This window comes from Copadichromis virginalis, linkage group LG14 (genome assembly GCF_057382275.1).
Source record: "Copadichromis virginalis isolate Kocher_CV1m ecotype Utaka linkage group LG14, C_Virginalis_male_GT1.1, whole genome shotgun sequence".
NCBI classification, from domain to species: domain Eukaryota; kingdom Metazoa; phylum Chordata; class Actinopteri; order Cichliformes; family Cichlidae; genus Copadichromis; species Copadichromis virginalis.
In genome coordinates, this window is record NC_140631.1 from 8,888,052 (window position 1) to 8,911,336 (window position 23,285).

The window sequence follows — 23,285 nt, forward strand, 5'->3', positions numbered from 1 at the left end:
GACCTGGCTCAAATCCACCAGGATGTTTAAGCTGCAGTGCTGCCAATGCATCTACACTTGATGCCAACATTTGACATGTTGGTGTCATCCAGTGTCTCTAACACCTGGAAAATACCAGATACCATTTTAGTGGGAACTCATAACGTGTCATCACTTAAATGACAGTTTTTGTGACACCCTTATTTTTAACACGTGTTATATTACATTCCTTGGTCTACCTGCAAGTCCAGCAATCACATCCCATCACCCTAATAAATCAGTCTAACCCTCTTTCTCTTACATTCATATACATATGGCATTGAACTGTTCCTGTCATCTCTTTGCTCAATAAAAATAAAAGGTGTCACATCAGCGTTGGTTTTTCGGGGTCATGGACCCAGAACACCACTTCACTTCACTCTAATGATGAAATGCATCTGAGCACATTTTCATAGGGATTCTTTCTTAAGTCACTGTGAATGAAATTAGTCATATTGCATCAGCACTTGAAGCCTGTTGAGAATTCTGCTGACCTTTTATTCTGAAAGGTTCTTTTAATCACAGAGAGCTTGAAAGCAGTAAACTGTACAGTGTGAATGCATTTTCTTCTTCACAGTCCGCTGATATTAACATGTGGTGACACGTGACCAGCTTTGTCAAATTTACTGTAAAGCTAAGTTTGAATGGCAGGTGTGACTCAGTTTCTGATGCAGTTGCTCTGTTCCTATGAGATTGTTAATCAGAAATGTTCGACTGCAGGCCAATCTGTATGCATCTGAGCTGCCCCAAGTTTCCCAGAGGGATTCTCATCCATTCATTTCAGTTTTAGATTCCTCGCCTCTTTCCATTTCCCCCACCCCCAGACCCATATTTTCCTACCTATTTACCTCTCCACCCACCACTTCCGCCCCACCTCTCCTTTGGGCTTTGCAAGGTCACGCTGTAGGATATCTGCCTGTACTGGCCCATTCAGACTGCAAATCAATGGGCTCAAGTATCGGTGGATGAGAGATGAGTGCAGAGAGAGGAGTGGGGAGGATTGAAGGCAGACATGGGAGAGGAACAATGGGGGGGAAACTACAGGGTACAGATAAAAACTTGGGGGTGGGGGGCAGACGAAAGAAGCTAGGTATGAGAGCGTGCATAGGCTGCAGTGTGGAGAGGAGCACAGGAGTCACGTCACCCACTGCAGTGCCGAGCAACGAGACAGACTGGCACATACAGCACCCACCCACGGGTGCTTAGACTGGCCATCTGACAGGCATAAAGTAACACACATACTTCAAACAGGAGCTGAAATTGACATCCTCACAGTTTGCTCTCATGCACAACATACTGGAACACACACTCCCACTCACTCTACCTTCTCCATTTGTTTTTTCCTCTAGTCTCTATGCACCATTAGCCCCACACATGTCAGCATGTCCTTAAACCCATTACAAGGTCGTGACCCAGTCTCATAGCCCACCTGATGCAGACACATGTCCTCAGGATGTGTCCATCAGCAGCTCTGCTGCTCCCTCAGCATCGCTCCCCAGGAATACATGTCAGTCGTGTTTCCACCACTCAGTGCAGAAAGGCGATGAAATGACGAGTCAGGGGAACAGAGGTAGAGCAGAAAACACTTAAATGACAGATGCCCACGTTTCACTTAACAACTGTGTCCAATGCGAGGTCTCGGCCCATTTGTTAGTATCATGTCTTCTATGTTTGTTCGCTTTTTCACCTAGAGCGATCAGTCTGTGTGTGTGTGCTTCACAGGATGAAGGCTCAGTTTAATGACACTAAAGGACTTATTTTCAATCTGTCCTTTGGTTATTGTTCCTGTTTATATGTGGTAATGACACCTCTTACAAAGGTCCTGAGATTTAGGTGACGTAACTCGGTGTTCCAACACAGAAACAAGTGATCAGGTCTGCTTTATATGAAGCAATACATTATACAAAATTACTTGGGCGAAAACGGTGAGCAGTACTAAAAATAACCAAGTAAGCTGTTGTAAATGTGCAACATTTTACAAACCAGGCTCTTCTGTCTATACATACACAGCCTAATATTTTTCCCTCTGTGCTGTAGAGATTTGTCATTGGCATGAGCAAAACACATTATGCATCTGCTATTGACATTAGTTTTAATGGTGATAACAAAACTGTAGACCATCCCCAGCTGTAACTAAGCAATCTCTTACCTAGATTGAATTCATTTTAAGGGTAGAACTATATCATATCTCAGGAATACACACTGTTTATCATAATTAGCAGAAATGACGGCTGAAGCTATAAAAGCAAGACCTGGAATAAGATTCGGTGGATTTTTAACTCATTCACAAGTTCTCCTAAAATGTGGAATTAAAAGCAGGGAAAAGCCTCAAAGAACATAAAAGTGATTACTGAAATTCATTTGATGAAAGTTATATTGGTACTAATTTCAGATGTGCACCTGCTCACACAGTGAGGCATTCATTGCAGTTTGCTGCTCATTAAATTGATTAAGAACTTCTCTCTAAATAAAATAATGGTGATAAATTGTCCAGTTGGACTTGTTGATGATGCGCCGATCTAACCGCAGCTTCCGCTGAAAGCTCCACTGCAAGTTGGAGGAGAGGGGGCGGAAAGTGGCGGGGCTCAAGTGTGGGGTTTTCATTGACTGATTGGTTATTTAAGATGTACCCGAGCTATTTATGTAGTTGCCATGGCATCCTGTTCACGGTGCAAGAAGATGACGTGTGAACTGACGCAAGCACATTCCACTAATTTAACAGGCACTGAAATAACTGCTCGACGTTTTCTGCTCTAGCAGCCCAACACGTGTTTGAAAGCTCATGCATTTCTGTCGTAAGCCTTCGTCCACAGCAGTGATGGAAGATCTAAGCGGTGGGCTCTGGAACCCATTAGCAAGGCAGCGTGGGAAGAAGCGGTGCACGATGGGAGAATGCCGTGTCTGTGTGAGAGTGTGTGGGGCTGTAGTCATAGCAACCCCTGTATCTTGTTATCTCCTGACAAGTCCGTCTTTCAGTCAGTGTTTTTTTTTTTTTTTTTTTTTTTTTAACAAAGTGAGCAAACGCCTCTCACACAAACAAAAGTGTTTTCATATTTGTGTTGATGGCGAATTTTTCTTCCCATCTGGAGCAAAGTGACCTTTTTTTTTTTTTATTTTTTTTTATTTTTTGGTGAGTCCAGATGCTGACACACTTTCCGCATCATGTCTGAGGGAGACTAAGCCAATTATGGTCAAATGGCCTCCAGTGGTGGTTGTTTCAGAGTAATGACCCATCACATTTTCACATAAATGGTGTTCCTTTCTGTGCTTTATCATTGATCAGTAATAAACGGTAAGAGTCAAGCTCATACTCAGTCCAGAGGGCTGTTTTCAGTTTTTGAAGTGTTTTTTTTTTTTTTTTTTTTTTTTTTTTTCTTCTTCTCAAGGGAAAAAAAAGATGCACAGGAAGTAAAGCCCTTCGAGGTTTTGGCTTTATTCTTATCAGCTAACCAGTGATAATGAACGTGGGTGAACAAATTATGATCAAGGAACAAGAAAAGCTGCACAGTGTTGCCCACATGCTGCACTTGACTCATGATCATTGTAATGTAAAGCAGGAGAGACACAAAGCATGTCCAAGGAGCTGGCAAAATGCCTCATTTGGAGATGTTGCAACTATGGCACAAACAGGATCCAAGAAACACCTAAATCATCACAGTTGGGTGTTTAGATAGTAATACAGGTGGGGGGGACAAACAAAAAAACAACTGCTTCACAGTAAGGTACGAAAAGCTTGTGGAGGTGATAATTGTCCAACAAAAGAAGTTGCTCTCGCGGGAGCTCAAGAGTCTGGACTGTGGCAAGAGTATAAGTTGGTGCCAGGTGTAGGTGTTAGTAGCCAAGACCTGGGAGTCTAATTTAAGCTGTTTTATTTGTGAGCAGAATCCAATCAGGGCAGTGGACCTTCAAATCAGTTTTATTTATCTAACCCCACTTCAATCATTTTATATATTGTAATGTAACAAATGTTTCAAAAATACAAAGACGAGACAGAAGAAAGGAAAAAGTTTGACCATCTTTAAAAAATTTACCCAAGGGTAAAACCAGTGAGAGACTGGGACTAGGTGGAGGGCCACACTGATGAGCTTTCTTTAGAAGCTGCTTGGTACCGCCCTTCACAACAGTCCCAGTTGTGGCCCCTTGGGTAGATTAGTTGGCCACCCCTGCCCTTTAGGATGTTTCAGTAATTGTAGCTGGTTCGTTGTCTTGGGCTAAAAGATCAGATGCTCCATATGCTTCATTTTTCCAAGTTTTTTTTTTTTTTTTGTCATTGGACACAATCCTGCTTCATTGCTGCCCCCGGCCTCACATTTTTAACCATTGTCACATCTTAAGAGACGAGGTAGCCATTCTGGCCTAAACTCTGACCATTATTCTTAAAGCTTCCTTATGTGGAAATTCTCCTGCTTTTTACTTTGGCAGCTATAATTCAGAATTACTGTGTCATGAATGTCATGAACATTCACACTGTATTATGAACAAAATTGGCCATTACTAAAGAACACGTGTATATTCATGATGGCAAAGAGGGCCATTGTCTGTATTGAACACGTGGTCTGACTGTTAGAATCAGTCCGTTGGTTTTTATTAGGAGAAAGCTAAGCTGCCTTTTTCTAAAAGAAAAAGATAACTGTTGCAATGTTTTCTTCTAAAATAGCTTTAACAAGAAGGAAGTGGGGCCAAACTGTTAACTTTATTTATTTTTTCCCCCTTTCAGATTCCACCTTTTTCCCCGGTCGCTGTGCTGATATCTTTGTCCGTGGAAAGAACGTCGGGCGTCTCGGAGTGCTTCATCCAGATGTCATCAATCGCTTCGAGCTGACAATGCCCTGCTCCGCCCTGGAGATGGACATCGAACCCTTCCTGTGATTTTACCTTCCTAAACCTAAAACCATATATAGCTGTTTGTTTGGTGTATGTTACGGGGGTGTGCTGCCGATGATTGTTTTAGTTGGTTAATCAGGAGACAATACTGTGCGGAACTGTGTGGAAACATTGTTTTATATAAGAGTAACAGGGCTGTTTTTACTGAAGTCAGAATAATTAAAAATTAACAACACTCCACTGTGTTTGTAGCATGTGTTTGTGCGTCTGTGTGTGGGCTTGCGCATGCATGCCTGATCTTAATTTAGCCTATTTGTGCCTTGGGGTTAGTGCATGGTAATTAAACTGAGTGACTCATTACCTGTTGCTCTGTTGCCTTGGTTCTTCCAGTGGCCACACCGCTGAAACTCCCCTCACACGCGACGTTCCCATGAAAGAAGTCATCAAGCACAGGTTCCCCACACGAGATGAATCCCAGCAGAGCGCCCACTCCCGCCTGACTTCCACAAAAACTGTGTTTGGTGACGTGAGCACACAAGTGGGCCTCGAAGCTCTCAGTGATTTTCTGGCTGACAAAAGCTACATCGAGGGCTTTGTGGCATCCCAAGCTGACATGATCGTGTTTGACGCCATCCCCTCTCCTCCCTCACCGACGCTCTGCCACCTCTGGCGCTGGTACAACCACATAAACTCTTTCCAGACAGACAGAGCTCGTCTTCCATCAGCCAAGAGTCGGTATGTCCTCCCAGCTACTCCCCTGGCCACGCCAAATGATGCCAGCGACGAGGAAGACATCGACCTTTTTGGGTCGGACGATGAGGCAGAGAGCGCAGAAGTGGCCAGAATCAAGGAGCAGCGTCTTGCCGAGTACGCCGCCAAGAAATCCAAGAAGCCAGCTCTCATTGCCAAGTCCTCCATCCTGCTTGACGTCAAGCCCTGGGACGACGAGACGGACATGTCCAAGCTGGAGGAGTGCGTCCGCAGCGTCAGTATGGACGGGCTGCTGTGGGGGCAGTCCAAACTGGTGCCAGTGGGTTACGGCATCAAGAAGCTCCAGATAGGATGTGTGGTGGAGGACGATAAAGTGGGCACTGATATGTTGGAGGAAGCCATCACTGCCTTCGAGGAATATGTTCAGTCTGTGGATGTGGCTGCTTTCAATAAGATCTGAATCACTGAGACAGAACAGTGCCATCTGAGATTTTGTGGACTTGGTGTAAGCTGGGCGATAAATGCAATGTTCAGTTAATATTCCAGCATCACTGTATTAAAGAGGCTAATGCTCAGGTGCTTCATTTCTTTATCCTTTGATACAAGTCCAAAAGGGTTTTGCCTTCAGACACAATTAAAGCCATTCAAACTTGTGACTTGAGTGCTCTGAATCTTTGTTTTTTCCACATGTCATCTGCACCTGTTTATACATTACTAACAAATAAAAGAAATTTGTGAAGCCAGTGGACTCCTGTAAGAAAACAAGTCATGCAGACATCAATCTGCACTGTACATGAAGTCTGACAGGTGCTCTCACATTCTTTTAAACTCTACTGTAGCAAAGGGAGCTTAACTGCTTCATTCCTGCACTAGACAAAGTAACCAGGCCAGCATGGTGTAACAGATTGCATGCTCTAACCTGCTGAGAGGACAAAGGTGGGTTCGGCTGAAATTAACTTGTCAGGATTCAGTTATACTGGATTTGGTATGAGCAAATCAGGTTTAAGGTGTGGTTCTCCCAATTGCAAAAGTAACAAGAAACTTGGACCTGTGTGCTCTGAAATGGAAACGACGTGTTCAGCATGTGAAACAAAGCTTTTAAACACGAAATTTTATTTAAGCAAAATGTTTTATTTTCTTTCAACTCAGTTACAGGTCAGTCACAAGTACACAGTTGTGAATCATTCCCTCTGAGAACTTTTTCTGAAAATCTTGCAACGTATTACAAAAAAATGATCATTTTAAGAACACTGAGATAAATATGAGGTTCGGTTTTGTTCAGATCATATTGATCAGTCAGGTCATAACAGTCCCAAAAAAAGGAAAATTCTGTTGGCCAGTATAGAATTAACCAGCCCAACAGATGTATATGTGGCAAACTTAGAAGGCACTTCAATCTCTTTCCTCCTCCTGGCATTGTTGTCACTTTTCGGTACTTTGTACCATGAATACAACATGTGCAGGCTCACCGTTTTCACTATCTGCCGAGTTGCCAGCAGTATTACAGCCCCCACCAAGAAGCGGCCAGTGCCTAACGCTAGTGCGCTCGCTGTCAGTGTGGGCAAAGGTACAGGCAACATGCCCTCAGGCTCAAACGTCTGCCCCAGCTGCTGATTCACCCAGTACCCCGCTGAGGCCCCGGCACACGTTCCCAGAATGGTGGTCGTATCCCCCCGTGTGGTGCTGTAATGGTCCAGCTCTGGGTATATGTAGCAGAGGAAGTAGAACAGTACCAGCACTACAATGGGGGAGATGGGGTTGTTGAGCTGGAAGTGGTCCATTGTTTCCCAGTAGGGATAGGTGCCCCCTAACAGCACGGCAGAGATCAAGATCCCACAGATAACATCCTGGAGGCAGAAAAAGAAGAATCACTTATAAACCAAATTCCTAAAAAAAAAAAAGGGATGCTGCAATGCATCTGCATATGTCATCTACCTGCATTTTATTCACAAAAGACCATAGGAAACATATCAAATGTTTGAACTGTGACATTTCACTATTTCAAGAAAATACTAGCTCATGTTGAATTGGGGATAAAATGAAACAGCTTGCAACTAATTAGGTTACTTGGAAACTGCTCAGTAACGTGATTGGTTATAAGAAGAGCGGCTTAGAGAGACAGAGTTTCACCAATCTACAGAAAACTACAAATTTCAGAATACTGTTCATCAGACTTTAAATATCTCATCATTTACAGTCATAAAATCATCAAAAAATTCTGGAGAAATCTCTGTGCAAGGGACAAGGTGGAAAATCAATATTGGCTGCCTGTTTTCATCAGGCATGCATCATCCTCACACAGCACTGCACTAAAAACAGTCAAGATTCTGTCATAGAAATCAATGCATGCGCTCTGGAATACAACAAGTCTTCTCTGGATGAAAACATTATTTAAAATAGATTGAGGCAAAGAGGAAAACTGCTCTGTGGTCAGAGAAATTGAAATGTGATATTCTTTTTTGGAAAACACAGGATCATCTGGCTCGTTATCAGCACTCAGTTAAAAAGCTCTGATCGGATGGATGTGCATTACTGCCTATAGAAGTGGCAGCTTGCACGTCTGGAAAGGCACCATCAGTCTTCAAAGGTAAATGTAGGTTTTAGAGCAGCGCATCCTCCCATCCAGACAATGTTTTTTTCAGAAAGGGTCTTGCATATTTCAGCAAGACAATGATAAATCATATGCTGCATCTATTATAACAGCATGGCTTTGTTTTAGAGTGTGTGTGCATAATTGACTTGCCTGTAACATTTGGCATCAATCCATATGAAATGAGAAATGCAACCCAGGACTGTTGCACTATGCGAACACAGTCCCTGCCCTAACTTGAGATGTCTTGGTGCCATTAAATTCAAAGTGAACCACTATTTTTCACATTTTCCTCAGTTTAAACATTTGAAATGCTTTTTGCGTTCTCTTGTGAAGGAAATATGAGTTCATGAGGTCTGTAAATCATTGCATGTTTGTATTTACATTTTACACAGTGTTCCACCAATTTTTTTTTAAAGTTTTGGCGTTGTACAACGAATGCATCAGGAATAAAACAGAAAGGTACTGGTATTTTTTATCTTGACAAAACTCAGATAAGAAGACTTATCACCTTTGTGTCTACTCTGAAAATTTGACCCATTGTTAGCGCTCAGTTAGCTCTCCTGATGTGTTTCAAACAGGAACACAACAGGATAACAATGTACCACTACAGGCCGGTTTTGGTCATTTTGGATAAAAATCTGTTTATGTTGATTTACTGTAGCCATTCACGTGCACTACAGGGATACAATATAACAATATTTACTTTGAATTTATGCAGAAAAATGACAGGAAAATCCAAACTTTAGTGAACACAGACTTTTACCAACACTAAAATCAACATGTCTGACAGCTTTAAAGGAGTCCAGGTCTCAGTCTGAGGAAAGCTCCTGTATAACAACTCGTCTGTCTGAGGTGGAGAAAAATACACACTGTAATACACCAGTTCCTCCTGATCTGACCTGGTAATTAATAATAGACTTTAATATCAAATGAAGGCACCTTTTGTCCTCTCGTGTGTGTTAATATTTGTTGAATCCTGTGATTTGTTCTGCTATGGGCTATGAGTCTCATTCATAACCTCTCATTCAAGACTTTATGTACACTTCTTACAACCTAAGCAAGTAAACCTCTGTTTGTGTCCTCTGTGATGTTTCAGAGGACAGAATTGTGGAGACAGGTCTGATTCAGAGTAAATCTGACTGTGTGCACACCGATGCTTTTTCATTCAGGAATGTCTGGAATGAGATGTGTTTGGGCAGAAAGTGTGTGCTATACCCTGCAAAGAGTTGCAAAGGAATTATTAAAGATTTATGGATTGCAGGCATAAGTTAGATCATATAAAAACTGACCAGGCGTATATATTATTTATGATTTACAAGGTGCATTTATGAGGAGGTATGGTGTTGTAACAGTGGACGATGGGTAGTTTAACCTTCTTGTACTCCACTGTAAATAAAGATCAAATTTTACTATGGTGCTGTGCACAAATCTGAATAGTGTGGCCTCTGTGTGGCTGACCAGCGTGACATACGCCACTCGAAACCATAAAAGACGTCAACTACCATTCAGTCTCAGCGTGACTGGATATTAGGGTCAGATGTTTTGGGAATTTTCTCGCAAGCAAGAAAGCAGATGAGCATATTTCCCGTAATCCCACATTTTAAATGGCTATGGTCTTAATAAACGTGATAAAAAAATAACTGCATGAGTCATAAGTGCTGATGCTTCCCATTTAAACGAAGGCAGCATGAAGTGCCTGCTGAATTTTGAGTCTTGGATCAAAGCCTCAGATAGACAACTTAACCAGACACAATGAATAATGAATCCCATGTTGAGCTTTAATGTTTTATACTGTACTATGTGTGCATGTGTGTGTGTGCAAGTTGAGAGAATAGCTCACCAAAACCGAGTGCATGCCAGTGTAGAGGCGGCTCAGAGACACCAAGGTCGCCAGTGTCACTGCGATGGTCAGGCCCACCCCGAACTGGAACTGAGGCACAAAAATACCCACGTTATCAGCAGACATCACGGCGACCGTGGAGCAAAAAGCACACGCACATGATTACATGATAAAAGATTAAATCCATCAGCAGGCTCAGGCATGTCTGCAATTCTTCCTTGTGCAGTCATCTTTCAAGATAAAAACCCAAGAATTGTTTTTATTTGGTGCTTTTTTTTCTTTCCACTTTGCCTTCAAATCATCCATTCATCAATGCTCCTCATTTGGGCGTTTAGCTCGTCTCTGCCAGTTATATAGCCTGCCTAGTTGATGTACTGCCTGTCGCTGCTCCTTTATTCCTCTACAGCAGGGATGTCAAACTCATTTTACATTCTGGGCCACATACAGCTCACTTTAATCTTCAGTGGGCTGGATGGGCAAAGCTTCCCTGTCTGTCAATGAAAAGAAGTTTTTACTGCACAATTAATTCTTGAGATATTTTAATACAAGAAAAAGAAGTGCAATTCCAACAGCACTTCTCACTTTTTACACACGATAACGAAATCCTGGTGTAGAAAATGAAGGCCTCTCAGAACGACTGTTTGAGCTTAAAATTACTTTGGTGTAGTGTAAATGGGCATAGAGGAGGTCTTTATCAGTAGAAAAAGCTGTGGCACTTATGAGAGTACAGTTTAAAGTCCAAAATCTCCATCCTTCTTCAAAGCCATCCAGTGGGCCGAATTGGAGTCTTTGCCAGGCCGATTCTGACCCCCAGGCCTTATGTTTGACAACCCTGCTCTACTGTCTCTCCATCTTTTACCTATAGTGGCAGGTTTTGTTTCCTTCGTCCATTTCAATAACAGTGAGAAGAGAGGCCTCCCTCCACTCCTGAGCCCCCTCTTATCCTGCCCTCTGCCTTTTTTCCTGTCTGTTCCTGTCCTCTGCAGCTGGAAGCCTATTCACTGCTAGTTCATGAAGAGAGTTTTTTTTATGAATGGCCACAAAGGATGTCAGAGAAAGGAGGGGGGAAAGAGTCACTCTGTGATTGACTGTCGTGACCTCTGACCTGCTTGGGGAGAAGTTGCCCCAAGGCCTTGTGGCTATTCAGTGGCCTCTGCAACAGCCTGCTACTCATCTATAGTGATACATGCTCTTTTCTTTCAGGGGATTCCTTGAGGAATTTCGGGACACGTTTAAGGGCTCTACTGTACATGCACGTCCCTGGGGTGCTGATCTGATTTCTCTGACCCTGAGAACAGCCACTGCAACAAAGTGTGACACAGAGCTAGCCTAAACGATCCAACCACAAATCAGTCTGACAGCTCCGGAGACTGTAAACTACTAAACTGAAGGGTTTAGCATTCATTCAGCTCCTCAGTCAAACACACTGCTTGACTAAGATAGTCTATGATTGAGCCCCTGATTGCTTTATTGACTCGACAGAGGAGTGGGAAAGATAAAGAGAGGAAGAGTCAGGAGGAGGAGGGAGGTGGAGACGTGGACTGACAGTCATTGACTCAGCGGAGTCCATCAGAAGACCAAACAGCAGCTCGACGGGTGTGGCTGATGGTGACTGATGGTGACTGATGGCCCCGCCCTTCCCCACCCATTGTCCAACAGCTCAGGCACGACTCTGTGATGGACAGCTGGGCCACTCCCTTCATCCCAAACCGCCATCCTCAGGATCCCAGTGACGACACTTGGATCTGAGAGAAAATGATCATTTAGCTGGGATAACTCAACACCCAATCTTACTGCGGTCCATAAAATCCAATGGCAGTTTAATAGCACATCTAATTAGAAACCTAGTGTCTGAATTACAGTTCAACATCCACTTAGCCAACACTTCCCAGCTCTGATAGCAGCTGAATTACATCATCTCTGGTAGGCAATGGTAATGAACCATGGCTATTCAGTTTCAGTAATATTATTTCAGTAGCAAATCAAGAAACAGTTTGTAGAACCACATGGAAAATGTCTGATTGATGTTATATCCTGATCATCTTATTGTGTTAGCCCTGGGATGCCCTGTCAGGGGCGTAGCCTGTGACCCCAAGCTTGATAAACATTTAAGAAAAGAGATAAATGTTAGAGCCTGAAGTTATTTAAGTTGATATTTGTCAGGCTTTTCAGCATTGCAGAGTAAGTGTAGAATATCATAGTAAAATGCTGTTTCATTTTCCTCTTTCTCATAAGTCCACATGTACAAGGCCTTGAATAATCAGGCCACACAGACCTCATAGTCCTGTATCACTCCATTAGAACACTTCGCGCTTAGACTGCAGGTTTATTTGTGGTGCCCAGGATATTTAAAAGTAGAACGGGAGGCAAAGCCTTCAGCTTTTCGGCTCCACTTCTGTGGAACCAGCTCCCAGTTTGCATTCTAGAGACAGACAAGCTCTTTACTTTTAAGATTCAGCTTAAAGATGTCCTTTTTAATAAAGCATATATTTAGAGCTGGATCAGGTGACCCTGAATCCTCCCTTAATTATACTGCAATACGCCTAGGTTGCTGGGGGCTTACCACGATCCACTGAGTGTTTCTTCTTCACTCACCTTTTTCCCTTTCTACGTGTTTACACATCACTCGGTATCAATTGCCACATCATTCTTAATCTTTAGTTATTATTAATCTCTGGCTCTCTACCACATCATATGTTTTATCCTGCCTCCCTCCCCTCAATCCCACCTGTCACAGATGGCCGCCTCTCCCATCGTTCGGCTGGAAGTTTCTTCCCATTAAAAGAGAGGTTTTTTTTCTTTCCACTGTCGCCAAATGCTTGCTTAATCCTCTGATTGTTTGGGTCTTATCTGTATCTTATAATATAAAGCACCTGAGGCAACTGTTGTTATAATTTGTTTGGTATATAAATAAAATTGAATTGAACTGAACTAGAAGAAATATTTAGAAAAAGTCCACATCATGTCAGCCATGAAGCTGATTATGATTTGTTTATATTCCTAATGTTAAGCCACACTGAACTTAATGCTGACATTATTATGCTAACAGTTTGAATATTCGGAGTTTATAAATATGTCCACTAGTCACCTGACATTCTTACAGTGGAATTTCTTTTTTTAAAAATGGCAATTTAATGTCAATTTTTACTGATCCTAAGTGACCTATCTACAGCTCTCACTGAAGCCAAATTATAAAAACAGGCAAGTGGTTAAATAAAACCAGTGATGGAAATATCGAAGTTTAAGTTACAGTTTATCACAGACATACACTGTAGTGGCTAAAGTCTTATCTCTGAATTCAGGTGTTTAGTCTCACTGACACATTTGTGAAAAAAATTCACGCATGAATTCAATTCAAGCATGAACTGTAATAGGATACCAGCATTAAAACAAGTCAGTTTGTGAAATTTCTGCTCTCCTAGATATTCCTCAATCAACTGCTAGCAGGATAACTGCAACTTCAGAGCTCCAAACCTCCTCTACTGTTAATACCAGCACAAAAAACTGTGTGCTGGGAGCTTCATGGCATGGATATCTATGACCGAGCAGCTCCTGTAGGTGTAATGTGTAGTAGTTCAATCCTTTTGTCTAAATAGTGTAATTTTAGGTAGCAAATTTTATGGCAATCCATCCAGCAGATTTTGATATATTCCCCTTAAAGCTGCAGTGTCATGAAAACCCAACAAATTGTATGTGACGTACTTCAGTTTTATACAGACAGACACTGTAATGAAGTTCCAGATGGACATGGCTGAAGTGTAATGTGCAAGGAGGGTACAACTGGTGTGGTTGCAAAATGAAGACCTGTTGTATACAAGTCTATGTAAAAACACGGCGTAATTGCAGGTTTGAACACTTATTGAACAGAACATGATATTATTTTGTAATTATGGTCCCCATAGTGCTCATAGTGTGATAACGAGGGTGAAATTTTCTGGTTGATAGCTTTTTCCTTACTGTTGCTGTGACTCATTTTGGATGTAAGCCAGCTTCATTTACTGGTGGAAATTCTGGGATGATGTTGAAAACTCCGGAAAGTGAATCTGAGCCAGTTTGGAACAGATATCATTAAGCTTGCTTGCTGTGTTTCATGTTTCTCCTAAATGCTCACCTGTATTCTGGAGGTGGCGCTTAGTAAAAGTGTGAAGGAGATGGCAGTTGCTGCCATAGCGTGGGTGGAGGGCAGTCCGTATTCTGCGTCTACACGTGTCTCCAGCTTGACAACAGGGGGAGAGAAAGGGCGAGGCAGCTTCAGGACGTCCTTCATCACCTGGCCGACGTACATCACTAACTGCAAACGATAGAAAAGCACAGCTTTAGTAGTGCATTATGGTACCGTGTTGTTAGCTTCAAATGGTATATATCTGCCATCCCTTCCACTATGGCGTATTATTACAATAAAGCAATAAGAAATGCTGCAGGAGTGTAGTAAAGTATGCTGGCCACAAAAGCAAAAATTAGATGATAAAATAATGCAAAGAGGAAGCAAGGATCCCACTTTAAAGCTAATCACACAATCTCATAAATAAGTAATCATCGTCCCCACTCAAAAAAGAAAAACTGCCCAAGAGCAGAGACTCACACTTGTATAAAGTGCAGATGCTGCAGTAGTATGGTAACAAAATCTACTACAAGGAACAGACGACTGAAGAAAGTGGAGTTTGCTGATGCAGCGTCTCCAGCTGGTATAGTGAGACAGAGGGGTTCTGACACAATGACACAGTCGGCGCAAGGTGTGCACGCTAGCTGTACCGATGTGTGTATCCTGCCAAATGTGCTGCCTATTCTTTTTCATGAGATCCCCAGTGGCCCTCGATGGGGCAGCCTGCTCCAGCTCCGGGTTTATTTAAAGCTCTGCCTTGTATATTTAATGAATGGCTGTCTTGGCAAGAAGCAGGGAGGCTAGTTCATGGAGAGAGAGATAGGATACTAATGTGTGTGTTTAAGGGAGAGAATAGAGAGGTTGTTATTACCGTCTCCACTGACACTGTAATCAGGAAACGCTTGTAACCATGGCAAATGATATAAGAGGACATCTTCTGACCCGCTGTTAGTGCAGCAACTATTTAGAGAAACGGATGCAGATAGACATTGAGAAAAATGATAGGACCAATTGTGTGAGGACACTGAACATCCGTCTCAAACAATATAAATTAATATGCTGGATGAGGCTGAAGTCAGAGCTCGGACTGATAAAACCTCTTCTTGAGGGTTGCTGTGTTCATAGGTGGGATAGAAAGAGTCTTTCCTACAGAGATAGCCCATCATTGTCTGGTTCATCATTGCTACACAGACTAGAATTAACACATGCACACTTTAACCGAGAGTTAGATGAGACGATTGATACTGTCATTTCTGTCTTTTAGGCACAAATCTGAACCAGTAGATTTAATTGAGGTTTAAGACTGGAAGAAATAATTACTCAGACTTTAAAAAAATACCTAAAAGCACAAATGAGCTTGTGAATATGTTTAAAAATCGCCAATTCATTTAATGCAATGTTATGAAACAAACATTGCTAATTTGTGTGAGGATAACTATACATGTAAAGCTAGTGTGGTTTGAGTAACATGTTCAGCTAAGTAAAAGATCCCCAGGTTGATCTTTGGAGGAGACACAAATCCCTCTGGGTTGAATCATGGAGGACATTTGGTGCCCAAATCCAATAAAATCAAATATGTGAGCTGCCCGCTGTTGTGACCCTTTGTGCCATTCCTAGACTGTATGTATATATATATATATATATATATATCTATATATATATATATATATATATATATATAACATAGTGTTAAGTTTGACTTAGCGAAAAGTAGTGAATAAAGAACAAACCTATTAGGCCTAGAGGCCAGTTTGGGACCCCTCTGGGAACATCCAGTCTTATTCTGCAACCAGTTGCGCAGTGGTTGCTGGGGGCTGTTGCTAGGTAAAATTGGTTGCAAAGATAGTGCTGGTCACTAAAACATTCTAGCAGTCACCCATAGTCAATGTGTCTGCAAACACTCACTAACTAATTTTGAGTGGCAGTGAAACTTGGGAAAGGCAAATGGAAACCAGAAACGAAGAAATTCCGCCTTTAAGGTACACATTGTACTTAACTGCCAAACCAACCAGTTCCTAGAAATTGGCACTGGGGAATTAGGTAAGTGTGTACTGACATCACAAATCAAGTGATTAATAGAGACCTTTTTTCCTAGACTTTTATATAAACCCCTTAAAGGCCAGAAGAAAGATTTAAGGCACTTCTGCAATGGAGAATTGCATTGGATATGGACAGTATCTCTCACTGTGAGCTCTGGTGGTAAACCAGAGCTCCCAAACCTCTTTGTTTTCCTCATCCAAAACTACACTGTCCCTTCTCTCCCTATCCCTACCCTCTGGTCATGACTGAATATGAAGTGTGTTATTGCAATATTTGCGTCTACACTGACTGTACCCACACAAACTGAGACAGACAGAATAATTGGCTCCAGGAGGTGAACAATAAACTGAGGTCAGACAATGGCAAACCCGACCCCTTTCGTACGTCACAACTGTGTATTCAAGCAATAATCCATACTAGTGTGCACCCCCACCGTCTGCCTTCACACAATGGATCTGCATACCAGTTCAAGTGCTTGCATGATATGATACCCCTCCACCACGCTCTGAACTCACCATCCACACAAACATCACATTCAGCTGCCTCCAGTGAAGCTGTCACCCCAGTGTCTCATCGTAACGGTCACATCAAACGGGTTGACCCAGGGACAGTCTGGCCACATTAGGGGAAGAGTTAAAGATAGCTCACACATGCTCTGAGTGATCCTGTGAATAAGTATATTGATCGAGGCCAGAGCAGCTTTGGACTTTGATCTGTCAACATGTAGATGAGACTCTGTGCAAGCGTGCGTGCATATGTATGTGTCGGTGTGAGTACTTGTTTAGACATCTTTGTGAGGACAGAAAATTGACATGTCACTAGACTTGTGGGGACCAACAGTCACTTATGGGGACAAAATGCCCATCCCCACAAGTTTAAAGGTATTTTTGAGGCTCAAAATGTGGTTTAGTGTTATTGTTACAATTAGGCTATGGTTAGATTTAGCCTAAGGGTTTGGGTTAGGCATTCATTTTTGATTGTTAGGGTTAGTGTAAGCGGCTAGGAGAAGCATTATGTCAATTAGATGTCCTCACTAAGATATGAAAATGAGTGTGTGTGTGTGTGTGTGTGTGTGTGTGTGTGGAGGAGGTCCCACAGGCTACTGTTTATAAGTCAAAAACACAAGAATGTTAGTTCATGGTGACATGCTAAGCGGGCTTAGCTTAGCTTAGCTCAAAACTGGGTGGCTAGCTCATATATTTTTCTAATATATGACCTCCAAGGTGCTGTAAAATACATGTGTCATCAGAATTATTGTGATAAATCATGGTAGGACCCTAACCCTGTTAATGAATACACACAACAAAGTGAAGTATCAGTGAATATAACCACCGATATCACAGCTTCAAGAGGTTCTATCATGGATTTCCTTAAAACTGAGCTTATACACCAACATAATGTTCAGATAACATGCAGAATCATTAAAACACTGTGCGGTGCCTTTTTCCTATAATAATAACTTTTTGGATAATTTTATGTTTGAATTTACGTTATTATTTTGTCTTTTTAAAGTGTACCTATCATTCTTTATTTTATTTTCTCTCATAGTGGCTGCCACTATTAAACATGACCAAAGTTTCAAAGGTCAGTGTATGTACAAATAATCTCTCTGATCCAGCTCTGACTGCTCGGAGTCTGACAGTTTTTATATAGTGTTGGCTCTACATGATGTCATATAAAATGGTCATCACAAACAAAGTCCCCACCCACCTATTACTTAGATCACTTTGCTCCTCTAGTAGAGTCCAGGATAAAAAAAACCTTTGTGTTCAGATTGAACATCACATGATTCCTTTTACAATAAAGCCTTGAAACGTTTTTTTTTTCCTGACTTCATGACTCCTTAACTACAAATAATAGGGGCTGGGTTTGTACAATGGGCATTCTGGGAGTCACGTTCCTCCATAATATGGCTGTGGAGCCAATATGCCAGGTCCCCACAGCATGGTTTCTGCAATTTACTGCAATAGCTTTAATAAGGAAGTGGAAACTGTTATTCTTCTGGGCACAGTTTTAAGCAGTTCTTTTAACTTTTATGATTTAGAGTACGATCCTCTGGCGCTCCTTTGTAAGTTTCTATAGAATTGTCTTTGCTGAGCGGGCCTTTACTTTTCCATTTGAGAATAATCTTATTTGTATCAAATGGTTTGTTCTAACATTTCGTTAGAAGTGGCTTTTTCTGGGAATAAAATTACTTTTTATCACTATGTAGGAACATCATATTAGAACACCTCATGTGGTTAAAAAAACAAAAACCATGCAATTGTGCGGATGTAAACCTGAAATTTTTGATATTCTAAACAGCACATGTGATTTGCATAACGCTATGTTACAATGACACCTGTGTAATTCATGACCATATGGTGAGGCACAGTAACTGTTTTCTAAGTCAACCAAAGTCATTGTTTAAGTAAAGCCAAGAGCGAGCAGTGAAGGACACAAGGGTGCATGTGGCATCCGTGCTGCCAGCGCGAAGATTTGCTGTTTATGTGCGCGACAGAAGAGAGGACGGGGGGTGCAAAGCCCTGCATTAACCTCAGATAACTCCACCAACACAATGGCGGGGCGCTTTGAGAAGTTAGAGGTGCGGGTTGACACGCCCCGAGGGCTGACAGACCAAATGGTAGGTCCAGAGAGAGAGAACACTCAAATGCACCGACGAGGCCAATAAAACACTCTGCTGGTAGAGCAGGGCACACAGCAACGCTGGTAATGTCTAACTAGAGGGAGGGCAATGAGTGTGTTTAGCAAGTGAGATGGGGACTGCGAGTGTGTGTGTAGCTGTTTATGCGTGTGTTTGAAAGTTCACACAGGGGCATGGTGCAGCCAGGATTCCAGAAGAATGATATCTATTCCACCCCGCCCCCAAAAAACACAGAGTTCAGATACAGGGCATCCACCCAGCATTCGGGGCAGGGACACAAAGGGCATGAAAACACACTGCCCATCACACACACTGCAAAGAGTGAGGCCGTCTGTGTGTGTCTACATCTAGACTCCTTCTGGGGTTTGACATGTTTTCAGGGTCATCATGCGCTCGATTCTGCCAGAATACACATCTGAAGGGGAGCTCCTAACAGTACTTTCCCACTGATGTGTCCTCATGTGTGGCCTTTCACCATGTCAGGGGTCCTGGTCAGGCTGGCCCCTGTGCCCCCCACCCCAAGGCCTGGGGATATATGTACATGATGGTGTCAGAGACAGGTCACTGGAGAGGGGGGGGGCAAGGATGAAAGGAGGTTGAAAGGTGAAGAGAGAAGAAGGCAGAGAAGCAGAGAGAAGAGATGTGGCATTGTGAAGGAAAAAGACATCAGACTGGAGGCTTGTGCACGCTAATGCAGTCTGACTGACATATACACACACACTCACACACAAAGACACACTCTCTCCAGCTGCGACTTACGGCCCACATGTTGAGAAGGCGGCGGCACAGGAAAGGGTCCACGCTCCAATGTATGTTGGGCAGACAGGTGATGTAGAAGATTTCATGCCCGAGGCTGGCCGACAGCAAGAAGAGGAAGTGCAACGGCCAGTTCCTCACCTCGTAACGAGGCCTACCACAGTCCTGCACATGAAATGCAAACATCATGGAACAAGCTGCCTACAGATAATGCCTGGCTGTCTGTCAGATCAGATCAGACCAGACACACCTTTTGTTTGCGGCATATCACTTTTCTTTTAAAGCTTCCTCATTTAAAAAGCAGGCAGTTTGAAGCCTATAGGATTCCTTTAATCAAGCATGACTATCATGAAACCAGTGGATTCACAGAGACACCTAAATTGCAGTTTTAATCTCATGGGTCCAACATCTCCCATAATGCAACTGCTTAGACTCTCCTATTAAACCTCACATTGCCTAGTAAATCCCCACTGCTTTCAAACCCGGCACTTCCACTTTATGTTATAAACATTTCCAAGACACACTTACAACATCACTGTGGCATAATGGGGGGAAATTAACCTGGCAAAGGTCCTCTAGAGTCACAGAGGACATCACAGCCTTTTCTGTCGGTATATAAGTCTCATAGAAGGAGATATACTGCAGTTACTGAGGTTTAGCCTTTAAAAACATCCATATCGCTTTGTGCTGATCCGTTTATCAAGAAATCTTTCATTCTTAAGTCAGAATGTAACCTGACTACATCTTCACTCAGTGACGTTACTTAGAAAAACAACAAGGCCACTGTTACATGTGAGTGTGTGACCCAACTTGTTATAGTGCACATGGCTATCTGCTGGCTGCCAGAAGCAGCCAGTCAAACGGGAAAAGCCAGACAGCTTGTTTTGCATAATCTCAAATAAATCTAATGAACCCGAAAGTGAATTCTCAGAGATTCGACACCAACTGTGCTTTATCCTACAGAATTTAATGCCACACAGCAGGACTGAAATAAATAAATAAATAAAAATGAACACTTTGCTTTGATTGAACTAAAGGAGAAACCTTACACGTGAAGCGTATCCATTCTCCTTGTATTTATAGTTGGAATTGCGGTCCTGGTGGTCCAATCTGTCCCTCACCAGCTGCCCACGTGGTCTCTCGGGCTTGAGATGCGCGCTTTCGACGAGGAAAAGTCCGCATCGCCGCTGGAACCGGGCCACGAGCTCTGAATCGTGGAGGTAAGTCAGGAGCTCCATGCAGCGCGACAGGTGAACCGACATACACACTCACACAAAGACGCACACACACACAGACACACACACACAAACTACGGAAAGGAAGTAGATGATGAGGATGTTCCGGACAAGAGGAGTAGTGGAAAGTGATATGAGCCCAAGCAGGGGCGCATCCCAGGGGGCAGGTTGTAGAAGGGCGGACAGGTGCGGCTCGCCGTGCGTCACAGGTGTGCGAAGCGAGGCGGGGCTAACTACAAAAGGAAGGTTGACCCGGTAGTCTTTAGTTGCTCACCAGTAGCTAAAAGTTAGTGCGACCTTTATACCGGGCTGGTTCAGGTGTTATCATCAAGTATTTATAGCAAGCACGAGGAAGATTTATGGCATGTCCATGATAGCAGGGCTTTTGATGGGGCTGTATCTTCATGTTGCTGACAACCGCACAACAGAAGTTCAGTGGTCGAAGGCTGCGCTCATAGAAGGTTTTAAGTTAAATCAGCATGTCACGGGGATTCTTACTGAGCTATTACTAAGGAGTGTCTGAAGAGTCAAACTGTGTGGCTTTTTGCAGTAAACTGCCATAACTGTGAGCATTTGTCTCAAAACACAAGTTTCCCTTTTCCACTAATTGGTTTATCAGATTCAGTGATGTGCTTCTCCCACAGGCTCAGACCACACGCCTGCTCTAAGAGGTTTAACAGGCTTTTCTGAAACTTTATGTTTTCTTGTAATGACTTGTCTTTTCTCCCGAGCTTAAAATACAGGCAGGATTTACCCCATCAGACTTCAGTCTATAATATTCAATTTATTTCTAATTTTTCTGGTTTTTTAAGCTTAAGATTTATTTTATGATTTCAATGCTTTGTTTATTTGTGTCATGTGTCAGGTCCCTAAGTGGAAACCTTTGCCAGGGTCACATTTCTACATCATATTCTGCAGGCTATAGGTATTTTCTTAATAATAACTATTTGTTTTTCTATCAATAATTAATTGATCATTGATTTAAAATAATAATAAACATTATTCCACGAAGCCCAAGTGCACATGTTCAATTCACCCTCAAAAAATGTTTATTACGTAAATCAACATTTTATGGTCATGAGGTGGTTATCCACAAAATTAATCTGCCTGTGATTTTTCACCACAGCAGAGACTTAACTGTACAGTACAGCAGTGAGCTTTGATTGGGAACAGCTCTGATGTGGATACAGGTCAGTTGTGACCATTCTGTAGACATTATCATGTTCACTTTTATATGTGCAAAACCTAAACTCATTGTTGGTGCTCATTTTCTCATATCATTGAATAACCAAACAGTAAACTAACTTACCCGTGGTTACTTGGGACCTAATACAAAAATCGGTTATATCATCCTGTTAGAGTGCAAAGTAAATTGTGATTACAAACAGAATGCAGTGATTCAGACATAATTTAACCTCTTCAGATGGAAAGGGTACAATGAAAACTGACATGTTCAAATATTTGCCCATTTTAAATATGATAACACAGTGCTTATTACTGTGTTGCATCACCTCTTCTTTGTGCTTATGCTGACATCACTAATATTGCAGGTTTTTGGGAACTCAGGAGGTCAGTTGCTGTAGTTTTGGAATAAAACTTTTTCCATCTTGCTCAATCATATAATAGGAGGTTGGCTTCTTAACAGTCCGAGGGTGTTCTTTGCTGTGTTTTTCACTGCTTATTGTTCTGACTCTTTTCAGTTGATCTGGGCAGCAGTTAATCCACACTATTCGTCTATGGAACCATCCTGCTATAATGGAAGGTACCGGCTTTCTGAAATACGCAACACCTTCTTTGAAAAAGACGACTCTGCGTGGCAAAACCTGTGTATGACATTCAGCATTCATGGTGCTCTCACACATTCTGCAAATGCACCATGGATGCTTCTGGGCAGTTGGTCCCTTGCACAAATAAACCAGAGTTTGGGCCACTGTGGACCAGGTTTACTAAACAGGGTGAAATAGCGTGTGAGTGCTTATAAGTGTGGTTAGTTCTACAGGTGTTTACAAAAGTTCCACAGTTTTCTAAACACAGGTGCAGTCAGTTCATTTCAATATTAAATGCAAAAATAAGACACACTTAGGCCAATTAGCAGTAAATTGCGTGCTGCAAAATGTTAATGAGTCAGTTTGGCCTTCCTGTATTTTGCGGTGTGAGAGAGGAACTACTAGAAATATATATGTATCAGGGTAGGTCATAAAAAATCTCTGAGTTTTCACCTTTTATGCCTGATTTAGACTTTTGTGGGAAATCTGCACTGTAACGACATAACTGGAAACTCTAACTCTACAAAGTGACTTTCTACTTAACCTGAAGTGCAGCTCCCTAGAAATGTCAGGCTGACACAGCCCACAGCGACTTGATGGAATGGAAGGTTCCGACATCAGGTGAAAAGGGGTGTAGGATGCATTTGATTGCATTAGTATTTGCCTGCCCTACAGCAACTAAAACTCTGTATGAATTAATGCGTTCTTTCCTTTCACGTTTGAGGGACTGCATAAGATTCTAGAGAGGAGGCGTCA

At 42.3% G+C, this 23,285-nt stretch overlaps 2 protein-coding genes across 2 annotated transcripts in view; one reads left to right on the top strand and one right to left on the bottom strand.

The window, feature by feature from the left end:
* Positions 1-6,206, top strand: part of farsb (phenylalanyl-tRNA synthetase subunit beta) — a 30,927-nt gene extending 24,721 nt beyond the window's left edge. The window contains exons 17-18 of the mRNA XM_085479209.1: positions 4,736-4,883; positions 5,233-6,206. Of these exons, the coding sequence (XP_085335335.1) occupies positions 4,736-4,883; positions 5,233-6,013 (929 nt within the window). The 3' untranslated portion in view covers positions 6,014-6,206. The remainder of the gene's footprint in view (positions 1-4,735; positions 4,884-5,232) is intronic.
* A 429-nt stretch (positions 6,207-6,635) lies between these two features.
* sgpp2 (sphingosine-1-phosphate phosphatase 2) lies at positions 6,636-23,055 on the bottom strand. Its single transcript, XM_085479210.1, has 5 exons — positions 20,578-23,055; positions 19,532-19,693; positions 14,098-14,277; positions 9,987-10,076; positions 6,636-7,400 (listed from the first exon to the last, which is right to left on the bottom strand). Exons 1-5 carry the CDS (start codon positions 20,788-20,790, stop codon positions 6,855-6,857), a joined length of 1,191 nt encoding a protein of 396 aa, XP_085335336.1. The 5' UTR covers positions 20,791-23,055; the 3' UTR covers positions 6,636-6,854.
* Between the last annotated feature and the right edge of the window lie 230 nt (positions 23,056-23,285).